At 43.8% G+C, this 22,804-nt stretch overlaps 2 protein-coding genes across 2 annotated transcripts; one reads left to right on the top strand and one right to left on the bottom strand.

The window, feature by feature from the left end:
• Nucleotides 1–130: 130 nt before the first annotated feature.
• On the bottom strand, nt 131–6,385 carry PSMD9 (proteasome 26S subunit, non-ATPase 9). The gene is made up of 6 exons (XM_026719452.2): nt 6,148–6,385; nt 4,754–4,856; nt 3,637–3,824; nt 2,472–2,573; nt 1,388–1,476; nt 131–479 (listed from the first exon to the last, which is right to left on the bottom strand). The coding sequence occupies exons 1-6, from the start codon at nt 6,253–6,255 to the stop codon at nt 452–454; spliced, it is 618 nt and encodes a 205-aa protein (XP_026575237.1). The 5' UTR covers nt 6,256–6,385; the 3' UTR covers nt 131–451.
• Nucleotides 6,386–9,111: 2,726 nt separating this feature from the next.
• Nucleotides 9,112–21,275, top strand: HPD (4-hydroxyphenylpyruvate dioxygenase). The gene is made up of 14 exons (XM_026719451.2): nt 9,112–9,159; nt 9,711–9,737; nt 11,819–11,881; nt 14,283–14,387; nt 14,887–14,929; nt 15,398–15,480; nt 16,208–16,297; nt 17,015–17,118; nt 17,428–17,505; nt 18,630–18,792; nt 19,293–19,364; nt 19,460–19,582; nt 20,205–20,321; nt 21,065–21,275. The coding sequence occupies exons 1-14, from the start codon at nt 9,157–9,159 to the stop codon at nt 21,173–21,175; spliced, it is 1,182 nt and encodes a 393-aa protein (XP_026575236.1). The 5' UTR covers nt 9,112–9,156; the 3' UTR covers nt 21,176–21,275.
• The last annotated feature ends 1,529 nt before the right edge of the window (nt 21,276–22,804 follow it).

Below are 22,804 nucleotides of genomic sequence, written 5' to 3' on the forward strand. Positions count from 1 at the left end.
ACTGCCTTTAAAAAAAAGGATTCAGGATGACTTTTATCCTAAGCGACAATAGAAAACGCATCAGGTAAAGTTTTAGCGCACTTCACAGAAACAATTAAGGACGGAAGAAACGAAAGAATTAACACCAGGAGGAATGGCACGAATCTTTTATTGTCTAATTCCGGAACCAAACAGGGAAGTATCCAAAGGAAGGCCACAAAACCAAGCAGCTCAATCCCACAACGAAGCCACACAACTCTCTTTTGTCCTTACGCCCAAGTTAAAACCTACTGAGCAACCTTTGTGAATCAGGACAGGGGGAAAAAAAATAATAATTCAAAATAGCATCTTCAGGAAAACACAGTCAAATTCCCGCAGTCCAAATTCATTTTCGCCATTTCAGCTTGTTCAGGAAGAAGCTAACGTCAAAATGACACGTCACCAAACAACCACCACGAATCATCACCAGAAGTCATCTTTGCAAAGGAACAATATTGCAACTGGTGGTCGGGAGGAAAAAAAGGAAGAGAAAAATCCAATTAAGCCTTCGGTAAAGCATCTGATAGTTATAAGTACCCCAACTTTTGATCCTCGGAGAAGCATGAGAATTTACACAAACGCAGACAGAGGAAGGCACAATTCTAGGGCTGTTTTTCGATCATTTGAACTTTAAACAGATCAAATATGCTAAAAAAAAGTGGAAAAGCTTGGCATGACCTACAAAGGAAGAACAGTTGGTGAAGATGATGGAACTTGCAGAGAAAACTGAATTAACTTCTTTGAATAAACTAAAAAAAATCCAGTATCTACATATATGGTTGGCTGGAAACCCTTTACAGACTTTTAGATAAAATAGAAAAAAAAATGCATTTATAATTTGTAGTTTTGAGGGATAAATTAAATAGATGGATTAATTAAAGGACAATACAAAAGAACGAGTGTTCTTTGGTCATCGGAGTAAGATATAACTTGGTACTTATATTTGCTGCAAAGAAAACTGGAAGCATCTTCTATTTCTTTTTATTCTTTCTTTATATCTTTTTGTCTTTTTTTTCTTTCTCTTTTTCTCTCTTGTCTGCCTTTACTTATGGTTTTATTCTCTCGGTAAAACTTTGAATAAAAATCGACATAGAAAAACAACTTTAAACAGATCAGGATGGAAACCTTGGGATTTCTCTTCTACCTCCGCAAAATCCTCTCTCAGCATCACAATTTTTATGCTTCTTTTTGCGGGGGATTGTTAATATTGGGGATTGAAGAGAGCTAAGGATACCAGAGACCGGTCAATGTTTCCCGTGAGGGTTTTATTCTCGGCTCTGCGGAATTTCAGTCACTGAAGCACTTTTTCCTGAACTGTTTGGAAAGGAGCAAAGAGTCAGGGCGCAAGTTAAAGTTTGCGAACACTTACCCCAAAAGTCCTTTCCCACTCCAACGCTTTGGGGTGAGGCCCAGATGGATTTTTTCCCCTCTTCGGATCACAGTCACGCGTAAGGGTTTCTGGGGAAGAGAAACAAAACAAAAAAAACCCCAAAATATTTCACCTGTTCGGTCCGGTTTATGTGGCTAATGGTGGGGGTGAGAACAGCGTTAGCGCGATGACCCAGGGTGGGATACAAAACAAACACAGTCACAGGAAACAGGTGAAGCCCCTTTTATTCCTTCACTTGGCTTCCACGCTCCGAATATTCTTGACGGAAGACAAAAAACTCCCACACAAACAGTTACAAGAAGAAGGAAAAAAAGCAACACAAACCAGGCAAGATAAGGGCTGGAGGACGTCCACAGATAACAGAACACACACTGGGAAGGACGCCAAACTCAAGAGAGGAACCATAAACTAGAGATATTTCCATGCTTTGTTTCCAGCGTTCGCCCATACACACGTCTGTCCTCTTATTCAGTTGTCACAGCTGCAGCCCATGAAGAGGATCAAGGCCCTCTCCTCCCAAGTAGACCACGTCTCTCCCTGATCCTCTCCTCCCTGCGTGCCCTAGGATGGAGGGGGGATGGGCCTGGGTCCTCCTCTGACTGCCCAGCTAGCCTCTGCCCTTCCCCAGCCTCCTCCACAACCACCGGAGCCACAATCCAACTCCCTGTCGGCTGTTCCTCCTCTCCCTCAGAGTCAGTCTCCACCAGGGGCATGACAGTTAGGCAGGGGTGGTATTCTACCGGTTTGGCTGAGCCGGTAGCACCAATGAGACCAAACCAGTTCTCTCTGCCGCTGTGTTGTTGGGCCCACCTGCCCGCCTGGGCTCCACGAGTGCCACACGGCAGCTGCTGAAGAGACTGGGAGAGGGCAGGCTTGCAGGAGGTGAGTTAGAACGCCTCTGGCGCCTGCGCAAAGTCTGGACACGTGTGCAAAGCGTGCCCACCAAGCCACACTCCCCCTCAATCGGTGGTAAAAACGTTTGCATCCCACCGCTGACATCAGGGGTCCGAAGGAGCCCCTCCCAGCCTCTTTCCAGGCCCACAAAGAAAAACAAGTCACTCACATCCTCGCTGTGTTGCACCACGACGGCGATGTTCTGCAACGACTGGAAATTCTGGCTGTTCACCGAGCCAAACTCGGCGATCTCGTCGCCCGCTTGCAAACCCTGTGGAAAGAAGCCAAGATGATCCCTTGTCTCTTTGCAGGAGAGCAGCTGTGAGGTGCCAAAGAGCGAGCACCCAGGTCTCTTATCTTTCAGACCAGCCCACCTTGTAAGCCTTTTGTTGCTCTGATAAAAAGCGGGAGGCAGAGAGGAAGAAGTTATTAAGAAAATTATGGACTGTCCTGAAATGAATAAACTGACAGTTGAAATTAGAGAACAAGAAGATAAACAATTTTGTATGATATGGGATTTGTTTTATCAGTGGTTGGACAAAAAGACATGCTAATGTAGCAGACTAGATAATTTTGCGATAGAAATTTAATAGATTGACATAAAGCATAATGTGGACATATATAACCATTGGTGTAGAGTTGTAATTGCAGGAATGCTCTTATCTTGGATGGCAAACCTCGGATTAAGAATGTTTACAAGTAATTACAACTCAGGCAAACCAAGTCACTAATGTAAAGGAGGATTAGAGAGAGGAAGTAAACATGTGTTAGACTTTAACTAGAAATAATTGTGTTAATTGCTATGCTAAACAGTAACAAAAGTTAAGCAATAACCAAAGTTAACCAATGTTGGAGGATTACTAAAATGTGTACAAATGCATTTCATTTCATCATGATTCGTTTGATCGTGATCAAACACCTCGACTGCCTCGTCATTACAACACGTTGGTTGAAAGTATAAGATAAATTTTAAGATAAAATTTGGAATATCTCGTATAAAATGATGGAATAAATAGTTTAGTCATGGATGATTAATAACTGATAAATATATAAGCATACGTTGACAATGTGAAAATTGATATAAACTGTAACGACTATAAAATGACACACACTGACACACTGTATGTATATAAAATGGAAGGTGGTTTTATGTTTTTATGTTTTGTATGTGTATGTTTGTTTTAAAAAAATAAAAACTCTTTAAAAGGCGGGGAGGGGAGGAGGCAAAGAAGAGTCTAACTCCTTAGCAAAAGGGCAGGATGTAACAATTCAGAATAAAGAAATGCCGCAAGCTGCCACCCGGGGAACTCGGGATCAAGAGAGCTGGTACTTGCCGAAAAGCTAGCTGGAGATCCGGGACTGACGGCATTCACTTGGGCGAAGGGCTGGGGCAAGGCCTGGCCTTGGGCTTCGGCACGCGCCTCGGCTTCGTCCCGGTCGCGCTTCTCTTTCTCCCGGGCGTGCAGCTGATGCAGACCCTGTTCCACCTGTTGCATCAGGGCTTTGTGGTCGTTCTGCAGACCTGAAAGCAGAAGCCAAAATCATCCACCGCCTAAAACAAGGGCAAAAGAGGGTCGCCGGTAGCTACCCAGAGAGATTTCCAGATAAGCCGCCGTCATTTGTGTCAGACAAGAGCAAGGTCTATAAATCTAACTTGTCGGAAATCACTCGGTGTCGCTGGATCCCACTTTCAGGCCACTCCTTCCTATAACAGTTAGGCCTCAACTTACGACCACAATTGGAATAAATATTTCCACCGCTAAGCAAGAGGGCTAAGCGAGTTGCACAAGATTTTACGACCTTTTTCGGCGCAGTTGTTAAGCAAATCCAGCTTCCTTCACTGATGTTGCTTGTTGGAAGTTTAATTTAAGTTTGGTTTAGGTTTATTGTCATTGCACCTTGTACAATGAAATCAAACACCCTCTTCGGTGTACATTAGAACTATAAAAATAAACCACAAACACGCATCCTTCGCATTCTATACAACTGAATTGAAAATCCCTATTAATGACCTATACAGTAGAATGCAATAGAGTTCCTGTCCTGGGATAGAAGCTGGTTTTCAGCCTATTCGTCCTTGTTTTAATTATTGTCCTGTACCGTCTGCCAGGTGGTCACGGTGCCAAAAAAGGGGTGCTCCAAAACAGCTGTTTGGGAAGGCCACGAATGGCAATCCCGTGACCTCAGGGTTCTCCAATCCTGGCCAATCCTCACTGGTTGTCCAAGGCCCAACTTTTGATTGCGTGATTGTGGTGAAGCCACAGGGGTTGTAAGTACGAGGACCAGCCTTAAGTTGCTTTTCCCCCCCCAGTGCTAAACAAATGTTTGTAAGTCAAGGACTACCTGCAACGCAAATTAGGATATTGGACGTAGGCAGCGTGGGTTAAGGAAGTGTTGGAATAAGGAGACCGGGCTTTCAACCTGCTGGGAAATTGAAGGCTGGCTGCTTACAGATGATGTTGTGCCTTGCAGTCCGGACTTGGTAGATGTCCACATCTGCCCGAGGGTAACCTTCAGCATCCACGAGCGGCTCGTTCATCCCAACTCCCCTTTGCTGCAGGTGAGCAAAATCGAAAGCGTTCCCTTTTCAGGTTTGCTTTTTGCACACATTACACATACAATTAGAATAGAAATAAAATAGAATAGGAGAAGAAAAGAGAATAGGGAAGAGAATAATGGAGAAGGGGGGAAGGAAGGAGAATAGAATAGAATTAAAATAGAAATAGAAACAAGAATAGACTAGAATATCGAATTGAATATAGAATAGAATAATGGAGAAGGGGAGAAGGAAGGAGAATAGAATAAAATAGAATAGAATAGAATTAAAATAGAACAGAACTAGAAACGAGAAGAGGAATAGAGTAGAGTAGAATAGAGTAGAATAGAATAGAATAGAATAGAATAGAATAACAGAGTTGGAAGGGACCTTGGAGGTCTTCTAGTCCAACCCCCTGCTTAGGCAGGAAATCCTACATTACATCACTTCAGACCAATGCCTTATGGGAAGCCCCCATCTGTTTCATGCTGGTTACCCCAAAAACCCAAACTGGGCTGGGATGGAAAAAAGACACCACGCTGCAAATTACAGTTGACAAACCAACCCAGCCCAGCTTCAAGCCACATCTTCAACATGCCCCGACAAACCACAGTTGATTCTGGGCTTGATAGATCAATTTAGGCGTAACCGACATGGCGTTAAAATCTTGAAATCTCACTTTAGGCTGGGAAGGTACTGAAACTGGACGGGAACTTCAAAAGGCTGGAGAGAGCAGCTTCAAAAATAAATAATTAAAAAAAAATTAAAAAGGCGTTTGCAATGACTCAGCTCTGGAAAGGAGTCCCATGCACTTCCTGTGTTTCTCTTAGCCAAATATTTGGGTTTTTCTTATCCAGAGGACCCCTCCTCCTGTTTTTGTCCCCGCTTCCCCCCTCAAAAAATGTTTTTGCTTCTGGTGCAGAAGCTGAGAATTCAGACCCCAACCCTTTTCGTTGCAGGACCCTTCCCTCTGTCGTCTGCCTGCAATCTTTGAGCCAGTTTTTCCTCAACCTTGAAGATGGGTGGACTTCCAACCCCCACAATTCCAAGTTTTCCTGATCCCACTGGGGAATTCTGGGACTTGGAAGCCCGCCCTGGTTTTGAGGTGCTTCCTTGCAAGCCAAGGAGCAATGCCATGCAATGCATTTAATGCAATGCATTTAATGCAATGCAAACACCTGCATTTGCATTGGGCCTCCTGAAAAAGCTTTCCCCGAGGATGATGGGACCTGTAGTCCTTTAGATCTCCAGCTGGGTTCCCCCCCCCCGCTCAACCCCCAGCCCACCCAGCCTCTGTCCTGCCACTCACATCCTGCAGGACCTCATAATAGGCCTTGATCTGGGCCTCAATTTCGTCCTTCTTCTTCAGCAGCTCCTGCAGGTCGCTGACCGTCACTGGCGGCTCCTGAAGAGACATTTTCTGGGCCCAAAAGCAAAACAAAACTACAAACGCTCCAAGCTGCGAAGCCAATTACAAAAACTACGGGTCGCGGCGGGGGGCAAAAGTCCCCGGATTGCAAAGTTCGGTTTCCCCAGTACGTCACAAGGAGGCGGGGCCGAAGCAAAGGGGCAGACCAATGGGCGGCGAGGGGGCGTGGCGATCTGACCCCGGGATTTTATTTCCATTTAAAGGGAGCGAAGGCGTGGTGGAGTTGCACGTGTGAATGGGACGCTGCCTGGCTTATTTCCCATCCCCCAAAATAAAAAATAATAGTTCATAGAATAAAAATGCAGTTGGTGAAATGAGGTAGTAAATAAGGTGTTGTCTGGCGCAGGGACATTTTTGTCGATTGTCTCGTTCATTTATTTTCATTTTATTTGTTTATTTATTCACTTCTATTGTCGGATTATCTATCACAGAGGTCCCCAAACTTGGCAACTTTAAGACTTGTGGACTTCCAGAATTCTCCAGCCAGCAAAGCTGGGAGTTGAAGTCCACAAGTCTTGGAGTTGCCAAGTTTGGGGATCTCTGATCTATCATCAATCATATCTCTAGCTATCCACCTCTCCCTCCCTCCCTCCCTCCCTCCATCTATCATCTATCTATAGCTCTCCACCTCATCTGTCTGTCTGTCCATCTATCATCTATCTACCATATATTTCTAGCTTCTTTCTTTATTGGCCAAGTGTGATTGGACACACAAGGAATTTGTCTTTGGTGCAAATGCTCTCAGTGTCCATAAAAGAAAATAAACATTCGTCAAGAGTCAAGAATCCTCAGGTACAACACTTAATGATAGTCATAGGGTACAATAAGCAATCAAGTCATACTAGGAAACAATATAAATTGTAAGGATACAAGCGACAAAGGTACAGTCATACGTGGGAGGGGATGGGCGATAAGGAGTGATGAGCAGATTAATAGTGATAGTAGTGCAGACTTTGTCAATAGTTGGACAGTGTTGAGGGAATTACTTGTTTAGCAGAGTGATGGTGTTGGAGGAAAATCTGTCCTTGTGTCTAGTTGTTCTGGTGTGCAGGGCTCTATAGCCTTGTTTTGAGGGAAGGAGTTGAAACAATTCATGTCCAAGATGTGTGAGGCGTCTTAGATATTTTCACAGCCCTCTTTTTTGATTCATGCAGTATACAGCATCCTCTCCCCTTCCCATCCATCCTTTCATCTATTTATTATCTATCCATCTCTGTTTATCGTCTGTCAATATCTAGCTACCATTGTCTGCCTGTTTGTCTGTCTATCAATCGTCTATGTTTGGCCATTTAGTTTGGCAATTAACAGCAATGTGTCAGTTTTTTTAAATAATTGCTACCATTTTTATTTCCTTTTCCTCCTTTCAAGGTCTGGTTCATGCATCCCATATGCTACAGAGAAAGGCGGTTCCTGGGGGTTGACATAATTACCCACTGGAGAAATATTTTCAGTAATGAACCTAGCCTTGATTTATGTTCAGTTTCGAAATCAGTTGCGATGGCTTCGCTGATAAATAGCCTCCTTCTTTAAATACATCATACCTATCATTCTATTCTCCTAGGTGTAACCAGACAGGGTTATGCGAGGCGTAACCGCAGAAAGAGGGGACCAGGAATATTCTATCAATATTCTTCTTCTTCTTCTTCTTCTTCTTCTTCTTCTTCTTCTTCTTCTTCTTCTTCTTCTTCTTCTTCTTCTTCTTCTTCTTCTTCTTCTTCTTCTTCTTCTTCTTCTTCTTCCTCCTCCTCCTCCTCCTCCTCCTCCTCCTCCTCCTCCTCTTCTTCTTCCTCTTCTTCCCCTTCCCCTTCTCCTTCTCCTTCTCCTCCCTCTTCTTTAGGATTGCATTAGCTTTTGGGGCGGCTGCTGCACACTGCTGGCTCCTATTTAGCTGGTTGTCCCCTAAGTCTCCAAGATCCCCCTCACAGTTACTGCTATTGAGCAGTATGGAGCTAACCAGCATGAAGCTCAGTTCGCCAAACCCAACTCCAGACAGGCCTCTTTCTTTGAAGACCAGTTCCTAAAGAGGACATCTTTCTGTCCACAAGACAACCGGCGGCGTCTTGCAACAGGAGAACCTCTCTTGGTCCCAGGACTACAATCTTTGGGTTGCTGGTGGTTTTCTGGCTTTGCAATTCTCCCACAGAAATTGCACTACCAAGCGAGGTCCCATCCTTCATGTGGGGTTTGTAGGAGGTTGCCGGATAGGAGCGGCCTCTGATAATCTGGTTTGGGCTGTGGGTTTTTTCTTTTTCTTTTTTGATGGTTCCTTGATTGGAACTTCATTTCTTCCTGCTGCAGGGGTGGGCCCAGGAAAGGAGGGGCCCTGAGCTGTTTGTTGGTTTTCTTCCTAGACATTTAATTTAATTTTTAATTTTCATGTGCTATGTCGACAGGGTGCCTTGATGTGTTCGGAATTGATTGATCTGTTGGGTGTTGACATTCAACCAAACCTAAACTTGCCAAAGTAAACACCTGGTCCACTTTTTTTAAAAAAAAGAAAGGTCTGATTGCACCACCAAAACCACCTTGACTGGTCCCTGGATTTGCAAGACTGCAGTCCCTTCCCCGGCCAAGAAAAATCTCCGTCAAATCTCCTTTCCCTTCAACAAATCTTGTTAAGAAGACCGTGGGATGTGTGCTTTTTGCTTGAATCCACCACCCGAGAACCTGAAGGGTGGATGTCCTGCACTCTGCCTCGGTGGACACGATTGAGAAATATCCAGAGTTGTGTTTAAAAAGTTAGTATGTACATCTGGAAGAGGAGGAGGAGGAGGAGGAAATGTGGGGAGGAGCTGGGGTCCTCCTCTTTTTTCACAATTTAAAAGATTTCCACGCTGTCTCTGCCTCTTTCCATCTTCTCACCTTCCGCTGCTCCCAGGAAAGACTGAAATGGTGAGGGTCCCAGGGTTTAGACTCCTTTTTTTTTCCTCTTTTCCAATAACTTTTTCACAGGATGCTTACTTCCATTCTCTGGAAGATGGATCTATGCTTTGTTGCAATTCTCTATATTTTCTTAAACTATACATCGAATTATTAACGTTCTCCCAAATGGTTGCTATCATCTGGCTCTATATTAGACTTGCTTTTCAGCAGATGGGTGATTTGCTTTTCCCTTCTATAAAACTGGCAAATATATTTGAAGACGCTGTTCAAACTTGCAGCATCCCATGAATATCTTATTTTAGCGCCTCGGTTCTTTTCTTTTCACAAAAGTGTCATCATTTTGGAGAGTTGTTAGATTTATAAGTTTTTCATATGCGATTTTTTATGACTGAACATACCACAGTCTAGACTTGGCTAGATTCTTGCTGTATATAAATAGTTGTCAAAAAATAAATGTTCAAATCGACGTGTTATTTGCACCTAATAGAGTTTACCATCCTTAAAAATGTTTTCCTGGAGTAATTTAACACAATCCATGTTTTATTCTTATTTTCTACCAGACAACCTATACAGATAAAGGAGAAAAGGTAAGCTCACTTTAAATATTATGTTCTTCTTAAATGTTTTGTTTGGCATTTTTAAGGGTGTTTTGATTTTTTTTTAAAACCTTTTTTTTAAACCAGTTCCTTCTTTTGAAGGTGCCCTATCCTTTGATTAAATAAATAAATATTTATCCTTTAAAATATGACTCATATTGGAATCCCAAATGCAGTGAAACAGGTTAGGTAAAAAGCTTGTTTAAAAATAATATTTTTTCTTAAGCATAGGAAAACTTGTCAAAATCTGTTCTTAGCAAGCAATGTATGTTGCTGTAAGAGTGGGCTGATATAATAAGAGCATGATGTGGTTTCAATTTTATATCTGTTGAAGAAAAAAACCACCACATTTATCTTTTATTTAATCTGGTTCTTATTATAACTATGACTTTTTCACACATTACTCAAAGCTGGATCAGCCAATGGACATATCCTGATATCTGGAACAAGTAACGAATTCCAGATTTTGTCTGCACAACTGAATTATGCATTAAATGAATGGATAATGCTACAAACTTAATCACATCAATGTTGGAGGTTTTAAAAGAGGCTTAGATGTGTTTTTGGTGATTTTCCATCCAAGTTTAGCTTGCAGTTCTGGAAATCAGAAGCTGGGTTTGCAAAACAGTCAAAGCAAAAAATAACAACAACAACAATAATAATTTTGTGCTGCCTTAGCATATTGTGAAATCAGCCATGATTGTTTGGAAATCTTGGTTTATGGAAGCCACCCCCAGTTGTGCTTTAGTTGAACAAACTGTCCTGAATGTGAAAAATAATTGGAGCCTCCACCTCTCTGACAAATTTAACAATCCTCCTGAAATGGATGAGCCTTTGAAAGGTTGAACTTTGCCTGGAGTTTGCAAACATGCAACCGTGCTTTGGGTAAACTCTAAACCGAGCTTCTGGTAAGTTCTGAATCAGACCAAGGGCTAAGTTGCTTGCCGAGAAGGGAATGCAAACCAAATCCAGCAAGTGAGAACTTTCCTTCAGTTTGGGAGCTAAAGCAGGTCATCGGATAAAAACAAAAATAAAAATGGGATCTTATTTACAAACTTTACTCAAGGAGTAATTGGCACTCGTCCTCTTGCGTAAGAGCTGGGTAAATGTTTTCCAGTCAACTTGATCTTTAACCTAGCAAGGTTATCAGAAGCCTTGCCAACCACGAGAGGAGCCCATCGAGATCTTCAACCAACTGCAAGTCTGAGAAATAAGGACAAGAATCTGACTGGGTTCATTCAGATGTTATATCAGTTGCTTCAACCCTCTCTCTGGTGGGACTCCTGGGAATCCCCCTTGACTAGCCGAGAGAGATAACTCTCTGCCCCGTAAGTAAGTGCTACTGCTATTAACTCAGCCTTCCCTCCTTCCGAAGTCAGTGAGATGAGGAGACCCAGATTGTTGGGGGCAAGAGGCTGACTCTGTAAACCACTGTAAAAGCACTGGGAAGCAGTATACAAGTCTAAATGCCATTGCTAAGTGTGGAAAGAAGGAAGGAAGGAAGGAAGGAAGGAAGGAAGGAAGGAAGGAAGGAAGGAAGGAAGGAAGGAAGGAAGGAAGGAAGGAAGGAAGATGAGAGAGGAGGGAAGGAATGAAGGAAGATAAGAGAAGGAGGGAAGGAAGATGAGAGAAGAAAGGAAGGAAGGAAGATGAGAGAAGGAAGGAAGGAAGGAAGGAAGATAAGAGAAGGAAGGAAGATGAGAGAAGGAGGGAGGGAGGGAAGAAAAGAAGATGAGAGAAGGAAGAAAGGAAGGAAGGAAGGAAGGAAGGAAGGAAGGAAGGAAGGAAGGAAGGAAGGAAGGAAGGAAGGAAGGAAGGAAAGGCCATGGTGGCACAGTGGTCAGAATGTAGCATTGCAGGTTAATTCTGCCGACTGCCAGCAGTTCGATTCTCACCAGGCTCAACATTGACTCAGCCTTCCCTCCTTCCGAGGTGGGTAAAATGAGGACCCAGATTGTTGGGGGGCAAGAGGTAGACTCTGTAAAGTCGCTTAGAGAGGGCTGGAAAGCACTGGGAAGTGGTCTACAAGTTCTATTGCTCTTGCTACTGCCATGTCTTTCTTTCTCCTTCAGCCGGCTCGAGGCCGATTCCTGCACTTCCACTCCTTGACTTTCTGGGTTGGCAATGCCAAGCAGGTAAGCCTGGAGCAGATGCCCACTGGGCCCCCCCCCCCCCCGGGCCTGTCTGGGATGAACCTTGGCCGCTTTTCCATTGGAGGATTGGAAGGCGGGGAAGGACGAAGGATGTTCCAAACCACCACATGCATTTGATTAGAGTTTGCGCTTGGCTGTCACGGAGACATGCGCTGCCCGATGCAAACCAGGGCTGGCCAAAACGGGGCACGCACGCACACACGCAAACACCCACACCCACCGGGCTGACTCGTCAGGCCTCCCACCCTGCTGTGGCTCACCCCCCATCTTGTGGGGGTTTGCAATCGGCCAATTTCCCGGGACAGCTGAAGCAGCCGCGCTGAAGCTGTGCCCGGTTTTCCTTCTGGCATAATTGATCCCCGATGCTACGCGGCCCTCTCCTGCCAGAGCCCTCCATTTGTCATTTGAAGCGGCTCGGCCCCAAATGATTCCCAGATCAACATGCTGTGCTCGGGATTCCAAAGGCAGAGGAAAAGGGGGCCAAGGAGGGAAAATAATAATAATAATCAGACTTGGGTGAGGTATTTTTCACAAAGCGGCCGGGTGGGTGTTTGAATCTGGAGTCTCTTGAAAGGTGCGTCTCATCTGGGGTGGGAACTATGGGACGCAAGTGGTGGAGCTCCAATGCCTATCAGGCTCAGCCAGCCAGGTCAAGGATCAGGGATGATGGGAACCGGGGGGCAAAACACGCTGGGAAGGGTCCCAGATCTCTCCCCATAGCGTGGGGGGCGCGGGGCGCACCTCCCTATTTGCTCTCCCTACTGCTGAAATCCAGCATCGTCGGAGGTTAGAGTTGATATTGTTTTCTGTATGATCCTAGTAGGATTTATGTTGATTGTTATTTAAGTATCCCATGACTATCATTTATGATTAGGGTGAATGTATTTTATAATGATTATGATCATGATTTATCACTTGTTTATATGTACACTGAGAGCTTATGCACTGGAGACATAATAATAAAGAATTGGCCAATAAAGAATTGAATTCTATTCTATTCTAATTCTTATTCTTATTCTTATTCTTATTCTTATTCTTATTCTTATTCTTATTCTTATTCTTATTCTTATTCTTATTCTTATTCTTATTCTTATTCTTATTCTTATTCTTACTCTTACTCTTACTCTTACTCCTGTTCCTATTCCTTGTCCTTGTCCTGTTCTATTTCTATTCTTCTTGGTTTTAGCAGCAGGATTTGTGTGAGATTATGAAGCAAACATTGTGTAGATTTGCATCATCAATCCATGCATGATCCAGCGGAGTTATATTCCTAAGTCTTGGACGTCAACATTAATCAAGGCAGAAACATAGTTTGCCAAAGAATTAGGACCTGGAATTTTCCATGAATGGAATTCTTGAGTTCAGCTCTGCAAATGCAGATAACGTTGGAAGGGAAAACTCAGAGATCCCCATACACAAAGACACCTCGCTTGCCCCAAAAAGCTGGCAACCTTTAGTGGAGTGTGCTTTGGAGTGTGCAAAAACCATTGTGAACCATTGAAGCTAACAGCGGTAGTGGGCTAGTGCCCTTGGGAAGAGAAAGCTATGTTAAAGTCTTTGGATATGAAGAAGAACACAGAATAATATAAGGGCTGTGGCAAAGCTGTATATTTGGGGGGAGGAAGTTTTGGGGTATATAACTTTTCTGAATGTTTTCCACACTAGGAAAAGATAAACAGGACATCTTACAGAGTGAAAATAAACAAGAAAGAGAAAAGAAAAAGTAGAAAACACTGTGCAAACAAGGAAAGGAAAGGGGAAAAGATGGAAGGAAGGAAGGAAGGAAGGAAGGAAGGAAGGAAGGAAGGAAGGAAGGAAGGAAGGAAGGAAGGGAGGGAGGGAGGGAGGGAGGGAGAAGGAAGGAAGGAAGGAAGGAAGGAAGGAAGGAAGGAAGGGAGGGAGGGAGGGAGGGAGGGAGGGGAGGAGAGGAACAGAGGTGAAAGAGAAGGGAAGGGAAGGAAAGGAAGGAAAATGAAACAGAAAGGAGGGGAGATGAGAGAAAGAAAGGAAAGGAAAGGCGGGAAGGAAAGGAAAGGAAAGGAAAGGAAAGGAAAGGAAAGGAAGAGGAGAGGAGAGGAGAGGAGAGGAGAGGAAAGGAAAGGAAAGGAAAGGAAAGGAAAGGAAAGGAAAGGAAAGGAAAGGAAAGGAAAGGAAAGGAAAGGAAAGGAAAAGGAAAGGAGAGGAGAGGAGAGGAGAGGAGAGGAGAGGAAAGGAAAGGAAAGGAAAGGAAAGGAAAGGAAAGGAAAGGAAAGGAAAGGAAAGGAAAGGAAAGGAAAGTCTTCCAATCTTTACAGTAGTTGCAGTCAAATTCCCTTTCTCTCCTATGAGGGGCAAAGGAATTAAAAGGACCCTCGTCTAATACGGCTTCCCTCTCTGTCTCCAGGCTGCATCGTTTTACTGCAACAAAATGGGGTTTGAGGAATTGGCCTACCGAGGCTTGGAAACTGGCAGCCGGGAGATGGTTTCCCACGTGGTCAAGCAGGATAAGGTAAGATGGCGCAGAAAATAATAGGACCCCTTCATATTAGAAGAAAACACGATTGTGTCGTATCTCAACGAGGAGAGACGGACTCTGGGTGTCCTCTGAGGTCTTGAGAGCTGCCGACAACTGGCCGGTTTGCTCAATAATTTTCTACTTGGTGGGGAACCAAAGTCAGCAGGTCGCAGAAGGAGGAAGACTCAAAATCTGAATCCTGCAAACGGTTCTTTCCATCATGTTGATCCCCACTTGGCGCTTGCCCCGTTCTGGCTCGTCCTATCTTTCCGAAGAGATCTTCCAAAAAGGCAACCTCTGCAAAAGCAGGAGATTAACATTAATTCCCGGGCTAATTAATTCACAGCCTTCGTTAACCTCAGTCATCATCTCAGAAACCAGATGAAGATTTCTATCTTCTCCCTTTGAAGTGACAGAGGGAAATTCTTGACCGCCCATTCATTTTGCTTTAGAGGGAGTGTGTTAATTCTCTGTTTATTATGTCTATTTCCAGATTATATTTATTTTCTCCTCGGCCCTTAACCCTGGAAATGAAGGTAAATTTAAAACTAGTGGGACCAACTTTACATTGTTTGTTGTTTGTTTGTTGTTGTTATTGTTTGTTGTTGTTTGTTGTCATTTGTTGTTTGTTGTTGTTGCTTGTTTGTTGTTGTTTGTGTGTTGTTTGTTGTTGTTTGTTGTTCATTGTTCGTTGTTGTTGTCACTTCTTGTAAGGCATCCCACTTTGTTGCTTTACAGAGTGAGATGGGCAGTATATAAATTTAAAAAATAAATTTAAAAATAAGGAAATTTAGCAGATCTTTTCTATATGACTAGTTAGTTATTGTTTAGTTACTTCTCGGATAATAAAATTGGTTGTTATTGCTGGAAGCTGCTGTACTATGAAGGTGGGCAGAAATTTTTGCTGGCAGAAACTTTGGGTCCCTCTGAAGGGTATGAACAGTTGTTGCTGAACCCCCAAAATCGTAATACCCATATTGGCTCCCCTTTTTTGGTCCACGTAGAAATGGGACAACACTTAATGCAGCACGGAGATGGTGTCAAAGACATCGCCTTCGAAGTAGAAGACTGTGATTCCATTGTGCAGGTAAATCCAAACCGGAAAGTCCTTCGGCACATTCATGAGTTTGCTTTCATGGGAATTTGCAGGTTCCTCAACCGAATGCCAGCCTTGAGGGTCACCTTTGTTTCAGAGAAGAAATCCGGGGCATCTATGGAGGCCATAAAGGGGCAGCTGCAATGGGTTGTGGGTCCCACCTGCCTAGAGATAGGATAGCTAAACTGAAGGTGGCTGTAAGGATGCGATGGTCACACCACAAGTGTTTTTCAACCTTGACTACTTCAAGAGGGTGGACCTCAACTCCCAGAATTCCTCAGAATCTGGCTTCTCTAGACAACAAACTCTACGGTTGGTAGAGCTCAGTGGGTTGGTGGGACCCACGCTTTAAGTCAAAGTTCCTCAACCTTGACTACTTTAAGAGGGGTGGACTTCAACTCTTAAGAATTTTGGAGCTTGGAGTCCACCCTTCTTAAAGTGGCCAAGGTTGAGAAACATTGTGAAGGCAGCATTGCAGTTTTGCTTTCAGTGTTGGGTGATGAGTTCATAGGGAAAAATCAATCCATGGGATTGCGAGATGTCCAAGATGATTGGATGGCTGCACAGGATCCATCAATCTTTGCTCAGGGCCACAGCAGATCTTTAGTGAATAGGCAAGGTCCTCTTGGGGTGTCCCCGTGACAAAACTTGCCAGTTCTCACTCCAGCCTGCTGGCTGACTTATCTGACATTACTTCATTCTCCCATCCTCCATTCAGAAAGCTCGAGAACGTGGCGCCCGTATAGTGCGAGAGCCCTGGATAGAAGAAGACAAGCACGGGAAAGTGAAATTTGCAACTGTGCAAACGGTAAGGGCTTCAGAGGAAAGTTCCAAAACAGAGAGAGGAAGAAGGCAGAGCAGAGTAGCTGGGAAAATGGTGGTTAGTTTGGTGAGGAGGTCTTCTCTAGCTTGGCATTCTGGTAATGAGTTGGCCTGAAGTTCTCGACAGTTCTCGACGGCTAGAAATGGTGAGCATTGGGCTGAGTAGGTGCGAAAGAGGCCCAAACTGGGAAAAAAGAAGTGAATATTAATAAATTGGGGGCTGTTTTCAGATGAGCACGAAATGAAGAAAGCAAAGAGAGTTTTTGGTCAAACAAAAAGGCTGGGAGACGCTAAAGGTGGACCGAGAGGTGGTGAGGAGCCAAATTCTGGTTCTTGTTCAGCTTGGTAGCTTGGAGGGTTTTGATGTACGTTGTCTCCCGTTGCTTTGCACAAGAGAGGGGAACGCAAATGCTCTAAGGAAGGAAGTCCTCTGCTTTGAGATGGTCTAACTTCACAGGATGGTCTCCTCCAATGCTGGGCGGTTTGCAAAAGAACCTCAGTTCCCCCAAATCCAGATGGAGCAAAGTCTGAACTTTGGGCCCCAAAATATATCTGGAAGGACATCATCTTTCCTCCAGACCCCTCTGTAGATGCCAGGGGCCTTCTGCCCAACTCTGGATGCTCCCAGCTTCTTAGGAAAGTCTTCCCTCCAAATGTGGGTGGGATCTCGTCACTTTGTGTTTCTCCTTCTTTGACAATATAGTATGGAGATACCACTCACACACTCATAGAAAAAGGGAACTACAAGGGACTCTTCTTACCTGGATTCGAAGCCCCTCTCTTTAAAGACCCGCTCTTAAAAAAACTGTAAGTATCCAAGTCTGCTTAGATGTTGCCTTCAAACCTTCCAGGGTCAAGAGGTCAGAGAAAACTGCTTCCAAGGGGAAGAGGCCAACCAGTTGTGGAAAGCCTCGGGGCAAAAAAGGGTCGTGTGGAAGCACATTCCAGATGTGTGTGAGAAAGGACAATTCAGTAGAGAAGAAGGGATGGGGAAAAAAACTCATCCCGTGGGAAATGAATTGTGACCAGTTTGAAGGACAAGGATGGAGAAGCTGGAGAGAGAGAAGAAGATTGACTGGTGAACATGATGTGGTCACGTTTCTCTCTTGTTTCCAGACCTCCTGGAAAACTGAACTTTATTGACCACGTAGTGGGGAATCAGCCTGACCAGGAAATGCTCCCTGTGGTAGAATGGTAAGATTTTTCTTTGAAACCTTCCTTAAAACGAATAAAAGCAGATGTTGAAGCCAGTGGCACCCAAATAGGACACGTGTCAACTCGTAAAGCATTCCTATGCCTGTTTTCGAGTTGCCATAAGCAGGAGGGGTGGGGGGGAAACCTGAAGGAGCAGGATGGCAATTAAAACCAGAAGTACATTCCATGCTTATCTTACAAAGATTGTAGCCTAGGCTACCAGATCTTCTGCCTGCGAAAATCCTGCAAAAATCCTTCATTGGAGAATATGATTGATGACACCCAGCCCGTATCTGATTTATGACACAACCAGGAGGGAGGGGGAAACAGGGTAATCGGTGACCATAAATTACGTGTGGCAGAGTTGGCTTCATGCAGGTCAATGCCAACATGTTGCTCCTAATAAATCTTTTGGATTCTTTTGAAGCTTGGCTCGAGGATCATGATTTAAAATAGGGCAATTGCTGGAACCCTGACAACATGAAGGTGAGGCTTGTCCAGGTTCCTTTAGCTAGGAGTGTCGGTTAAGGAATGATAAGACACGGAGTATCAACACATCAGGATGAAGATGGTTTAGAGGAACTGAAGGTTGAACACACCAGCTAGCATTTCATTACAGAGTTCTACAATCAGGAAAATGTTTGGGATTTCTTTGGGAGATCTTTCTGGACCGGCCCTGGGCTACTATATGATCTTCAGGACCTTTTACTCCTTTGGTCAAAGGTTTCTTCATCACTTTCGGTAGATTTTGATATTAAACTCTGGGCCTCCTCAGGAAAATATCAGAGCCCTGTTTGGATATTTGGGTAACAACCGGTCTTTGTGCTTTCCTGAGCAAAGAACATTATTGATTAAAGTTAATGAATAAGAGCATTTCAATGAGAGGGGGCGGTTTAGGAGAAATGGTAAACATCGCCCAAATGTCACATTTTCCTCCTTCTAAAGCAATGCTAATGAACATCTGCAGCAGTGTTTCTCAGCCACTTTAAGAGGGGTGGGCTTCAATTCCCAGAATTCCTGGTTAACTTGGCCGTTTCCCAGGTCTTCACCAATATGATGTTGGACGGGATGATAAGGTTTTAGAATCTACTCAAGGTCTCTGTTTTCCTGTATGGTTTCTACAGGTATCAGAAGAACCTCCAGTTCCATCGCTTCTGGTCTGTGGATGACAAACAACTGCACACTGAATACAGCGCCCTGCGATCTGTTGTCATGGCCAATTATGAGGAGACCATTAAAATGCCCATCAATGAACCTGCGATGGGCAAGAAGAAATCTCAGATCCAGGTACCACAAAGCTGACTTCTGTGGGCAGTGAGAGAGTGGGTGGAAACATCCAACATGAGTCGCCAATTTCCCTAGCAACAGACCTTGTTGTATTTGGGGAGGGTTTTTTTTTGCTACTTCTTTATCCTCATCTAGCTGGCCTTTTCTCCAACCTCCTGCAAGGTTGTTGTCAAGCCAAGATAGGGTGCTGCTCTAGCCACAGGTGGGATAGTTGGAAGAAGAAAGATATGTGGGCTGTCCTGTAGCCCTCTTGTTCTCTTCCTGAGGGACACTGAGCCAAGGATGAGATCTAGTAAACCAGGATTCAAGCCAACATCCTTACCCAAGTCACATCACAAGTCCGGATGAACCAGGAGAGAACACTGGTGATGCTGTGATCTCCTCCACTTTTAACTTACCAGAGTTTTGCATCACAAACGCAGAAGAACATAGACATAGGGTAATGTTCCTCAACATGAGATCTTGGCATATGGTCCACCTTGGTTTCTTTTGTTCCACAGGAATACGTGGACTATTATGGAGGCCCTGGAGTCCAGCACATCGCCCTGAACACTTCAGACATCATCACTTCGGTGAGAATGTCCATTTCTTTACAATCCACCCCACAAAAAATGTCAACTTCTTGGAAGGGGTCAATCTTACACTCATGAGTCTTCTTTGGATGTAGATCACAAACCTGAAAGACCGTGGCATGGAGTTCATGTCCGTTCCATCGAAGTATTACCAGCAGCTCCGGGAGCGGTTGAAGTCAGCCAAGATCAAAGTGAAGGAAAGCATTGATAAACTGGAGGTCAGTTGCCTTCCATTATAGTGGGGGGATCATGGTTTAGAGTGTTAACCTAAGATGTTATCACTTTAGATGGCTCTTGAGAAGAAATGGAGGAGAGCAGGAAGATGAAGGCCTCTTGAGGGAAGAATGGCAATAGAAATATAATAAAAAAACTATCATTTATTGTTCCTTCATATTGATGGGAGTCCTTTTCCTCACTTAATGACCATTTCTTTAGCAGCTGTGCAAAGTTATGACGGTGCAAAAAGAAATGACTTGCACACAACTTATCTGCATACAACTGTTGCAGTGTCCACATGGTAACATGATCAAAATTTGGGTGTTTGGGAATCCACATGTATTTACAACGGTTGCAGTGACACGCCAGTCATGTGATCACTATTCGCAACCTTCCCAGCTGGCTTCGGACAAGCAAAGTCAATGGGGAAGCCAGCAGGAAATGGTGCAGGCCACCATCAACATGGTGTCTCCCTTAACTAACGCATTGCTTAACAACAAATTTGACAGATCCTATTCCAGTTGCAGGTCGAGAGCTTTCTGCTGTGTTTTCATTCCAACACGCAACCAAAATGTATAGTCACTTTGGAAACGTCCTTCAGTCTCTTGTCTGTTCTCTTTCAAGGAACTCAAAATCTTAATTGACTTTGACGAGAAGGGCTACCTGCTACAGATCTTCACCAAGCCGGTTCAGGACAGGCCGACTGTCTTCCTTGAGGTCATTCAGCGCTACAACCACGAGGTTGGTTCCTTAAGGTGGCGTCTTTCCGGGTTACCTTGAGGAACAGTTGGTTTTACAGATGCTGTGAGGTCAGAGCTGGGCCTCCTCCGGTTTCTGTTGGTTTTTCCAAAAACCGGAAGCAAATTTTCACTACCAAGGTGTTGGAAGTCCTAAGGAAATTGCAACTGGAGAGTTGGGTGATAGGATTTCTGAAGCCTGCTGCTACTTGATTAACCAATCTGGAGATCTTCTAGCTCCAGGGACCTCAAAACGTGGCAATTTTGAAGACTTATGGACTTCAACTCCCAGAATTCTTCAGTTGAGTTGGGAAGTTGAAGTCCGTAACTCTTAAAGTTGCCAAGTTTGGAGACTCTTGCACCCTGATCTTGGCCATTTCTGAGTTTGTGGACTTCCAACTCCCAGAATTCCATTGGCATAAGGCCATGGAGAAGAATTCTGGGGGTCGAAGTCCATACTTCTGAAGCAGCCAAAGTTGGGATACACCGATCTAGCCAGATATTCTAAACCACTTTCTGAAGAGAAAGTGATTAAATTTACTCCCTTCTTCGCTATTTTGGGGAGGGGTCTGTGCACTCATGAAATGCAGAACTGGGTCGCCAACTGCCATTTTGGGTCTAAAACAGGACATCTCAACATCGGAGAAAAGAACTTTATCATAATCTGCAGAGACAGGTTGGTGTATAGATTAGCAAAATAATAATAATAGTATTTATGCCTGTGGTTTTTTTCCCCTCCAAATTTAGGGATTTGGAGCGGGCAACTTCAAGTCTCTGTTTGAAGCTATTGAAATCGATCAAGATGCTCGCGGGAATCTCACCATCCTGACTCCCGACGGAGATTCCAAGCTCATGTAACGTCCATCATCCGCAAAACGAGATGTCCTCAGAGTGAAGCGTGAAAGATCTTCCATTGTAGCCTGATCTTTTTTTTGTCGAATTAAAAAACAACAATTGAGCTACTCGCAGTGTCTGTTTTGGGGATAACAGATGGAAAACGAACCAGAGATGATACGGCTCCTGATATCAACATCTAAGGACTGGGGAAAAACAGAATTGTGATGTCTCCTTCTCTTTTTAGCCCAGGTTTCCCAACTTGGAAGGTGCGTGGACTTCAACTTCAATTCAGTTGGGGAATTCTGGGTGTTGAAGTCCCCGCATCTTCAAGTTGCCGCGGTTGAGAACGTCTTCGAGAAATAAGTTTGGTCCAAGTTTTAGTGGAACCCATCGTGTGCCATTTTCTCACAAAAGACGGGGAGGATGGCGGAGGGGTCGCTGGTTGAGGAATGCCAACTCAGTGGTGGATGTTCATGGCTGGTCGGTGGGCAAACTACACAAGTGTTGGCTAGCGTTTTTTCCTTATAACAAAGGAGAACCTGTGGAATCAAGATCCACCATTGATTGAATTTTTGAATGGAGCTTGTAAACCCATCTTTTTCTCCTGCCTTGAGTAAATTAGGAGCAACTGTCCTACCACCTTATCCTTTCCAGAGCCATGAGATGAATTGACAAGGATGATAACTAAAGGCAGTTGACAGTGTGAACGTCAAGGAGATGGCCTTAAGTTGATTTATTTAGATGTCAAATTTGGAGATTGCACAAGTCCGTCAAAGAGCGACCCTGGGCAGTATATTGTTAAAACTTAAAAACCAAGGAGTTGCATGGTGTGGTTGCCATTTTGGCATTTTTTAACGGCCCCCTGGGGACTCCCTCCCACTTCCTGCCAATCCTCTTCCAGCCACAAGAGCCCAGAAATAAAATGTGTATTCTTTCAGGCTAATAAACCAAGCAAAGATCTTCTATAAGAAAAGTCAGTATATTTATGGTTTGCTTTATAAAAGTTACTATAATACAATGGTACATAGTATTCAATTCACAAAAAATATGAACAAATATTTACAGAATGACACACCCACAACAAAGCAAAAGAAAAAAAGGAAAGGAAAGAAAACCCAAACCACATTCTTCAAAACAAAGTACAAACTGATGACAAGAAACCTAGATGCACAGAAACGGTCCTATGGGCTTGTTTTTTTGTGTTTTTTTTTTACACAGTTGTTTAAAACAAAAGAGAACAGAACTTTTTTCTTTAAAAAATCCTCAATCTGCAAAGCAGAGAATTTAAAAAAAAAAAAAAGAAATTTCATTTATTTCTTTATTTATTGAAAGAAACTTAAAAAATATAGGTCGTTTTACCGCAAACCATTTTTTTTTAAAAAAAAAACTCCCCTCCTTTTAAAGGTCCTTTTCGTTTTTGCAAACTGCAAATTAAAAATTGGTCTTTTTTACAGAATTCATGAAATCGGAACAACGGGGGGAGGGGGGGTTTTCCCCTCCCATTGCAAGACCAAGAGACCCTTCCCCAGTTTAGTGCTTCTTCCCACCTTCCCACCCTTTGAGCAGCTTCAGTGAGAAAGGGAGACCACCCAGCCACCCAACCTGCCTCTGACCATACACAGCCTTCCATGTCACTTCTACAAACACTAG

This window comes from Pseudonaja textilis, chromosome 15 (assembly GCF_049901715.1).
Source record: "Pseudonaja textilis isolate UNSWEBS1 chromosome 15, rPseTex1.2, whole genome shotgun sequence".
NCBI lineage: Eukaryota > Metazoa > Chordata > Lepidosauria > Squamata > Elapidae > Pseudonaja > Pseudonaja textilis.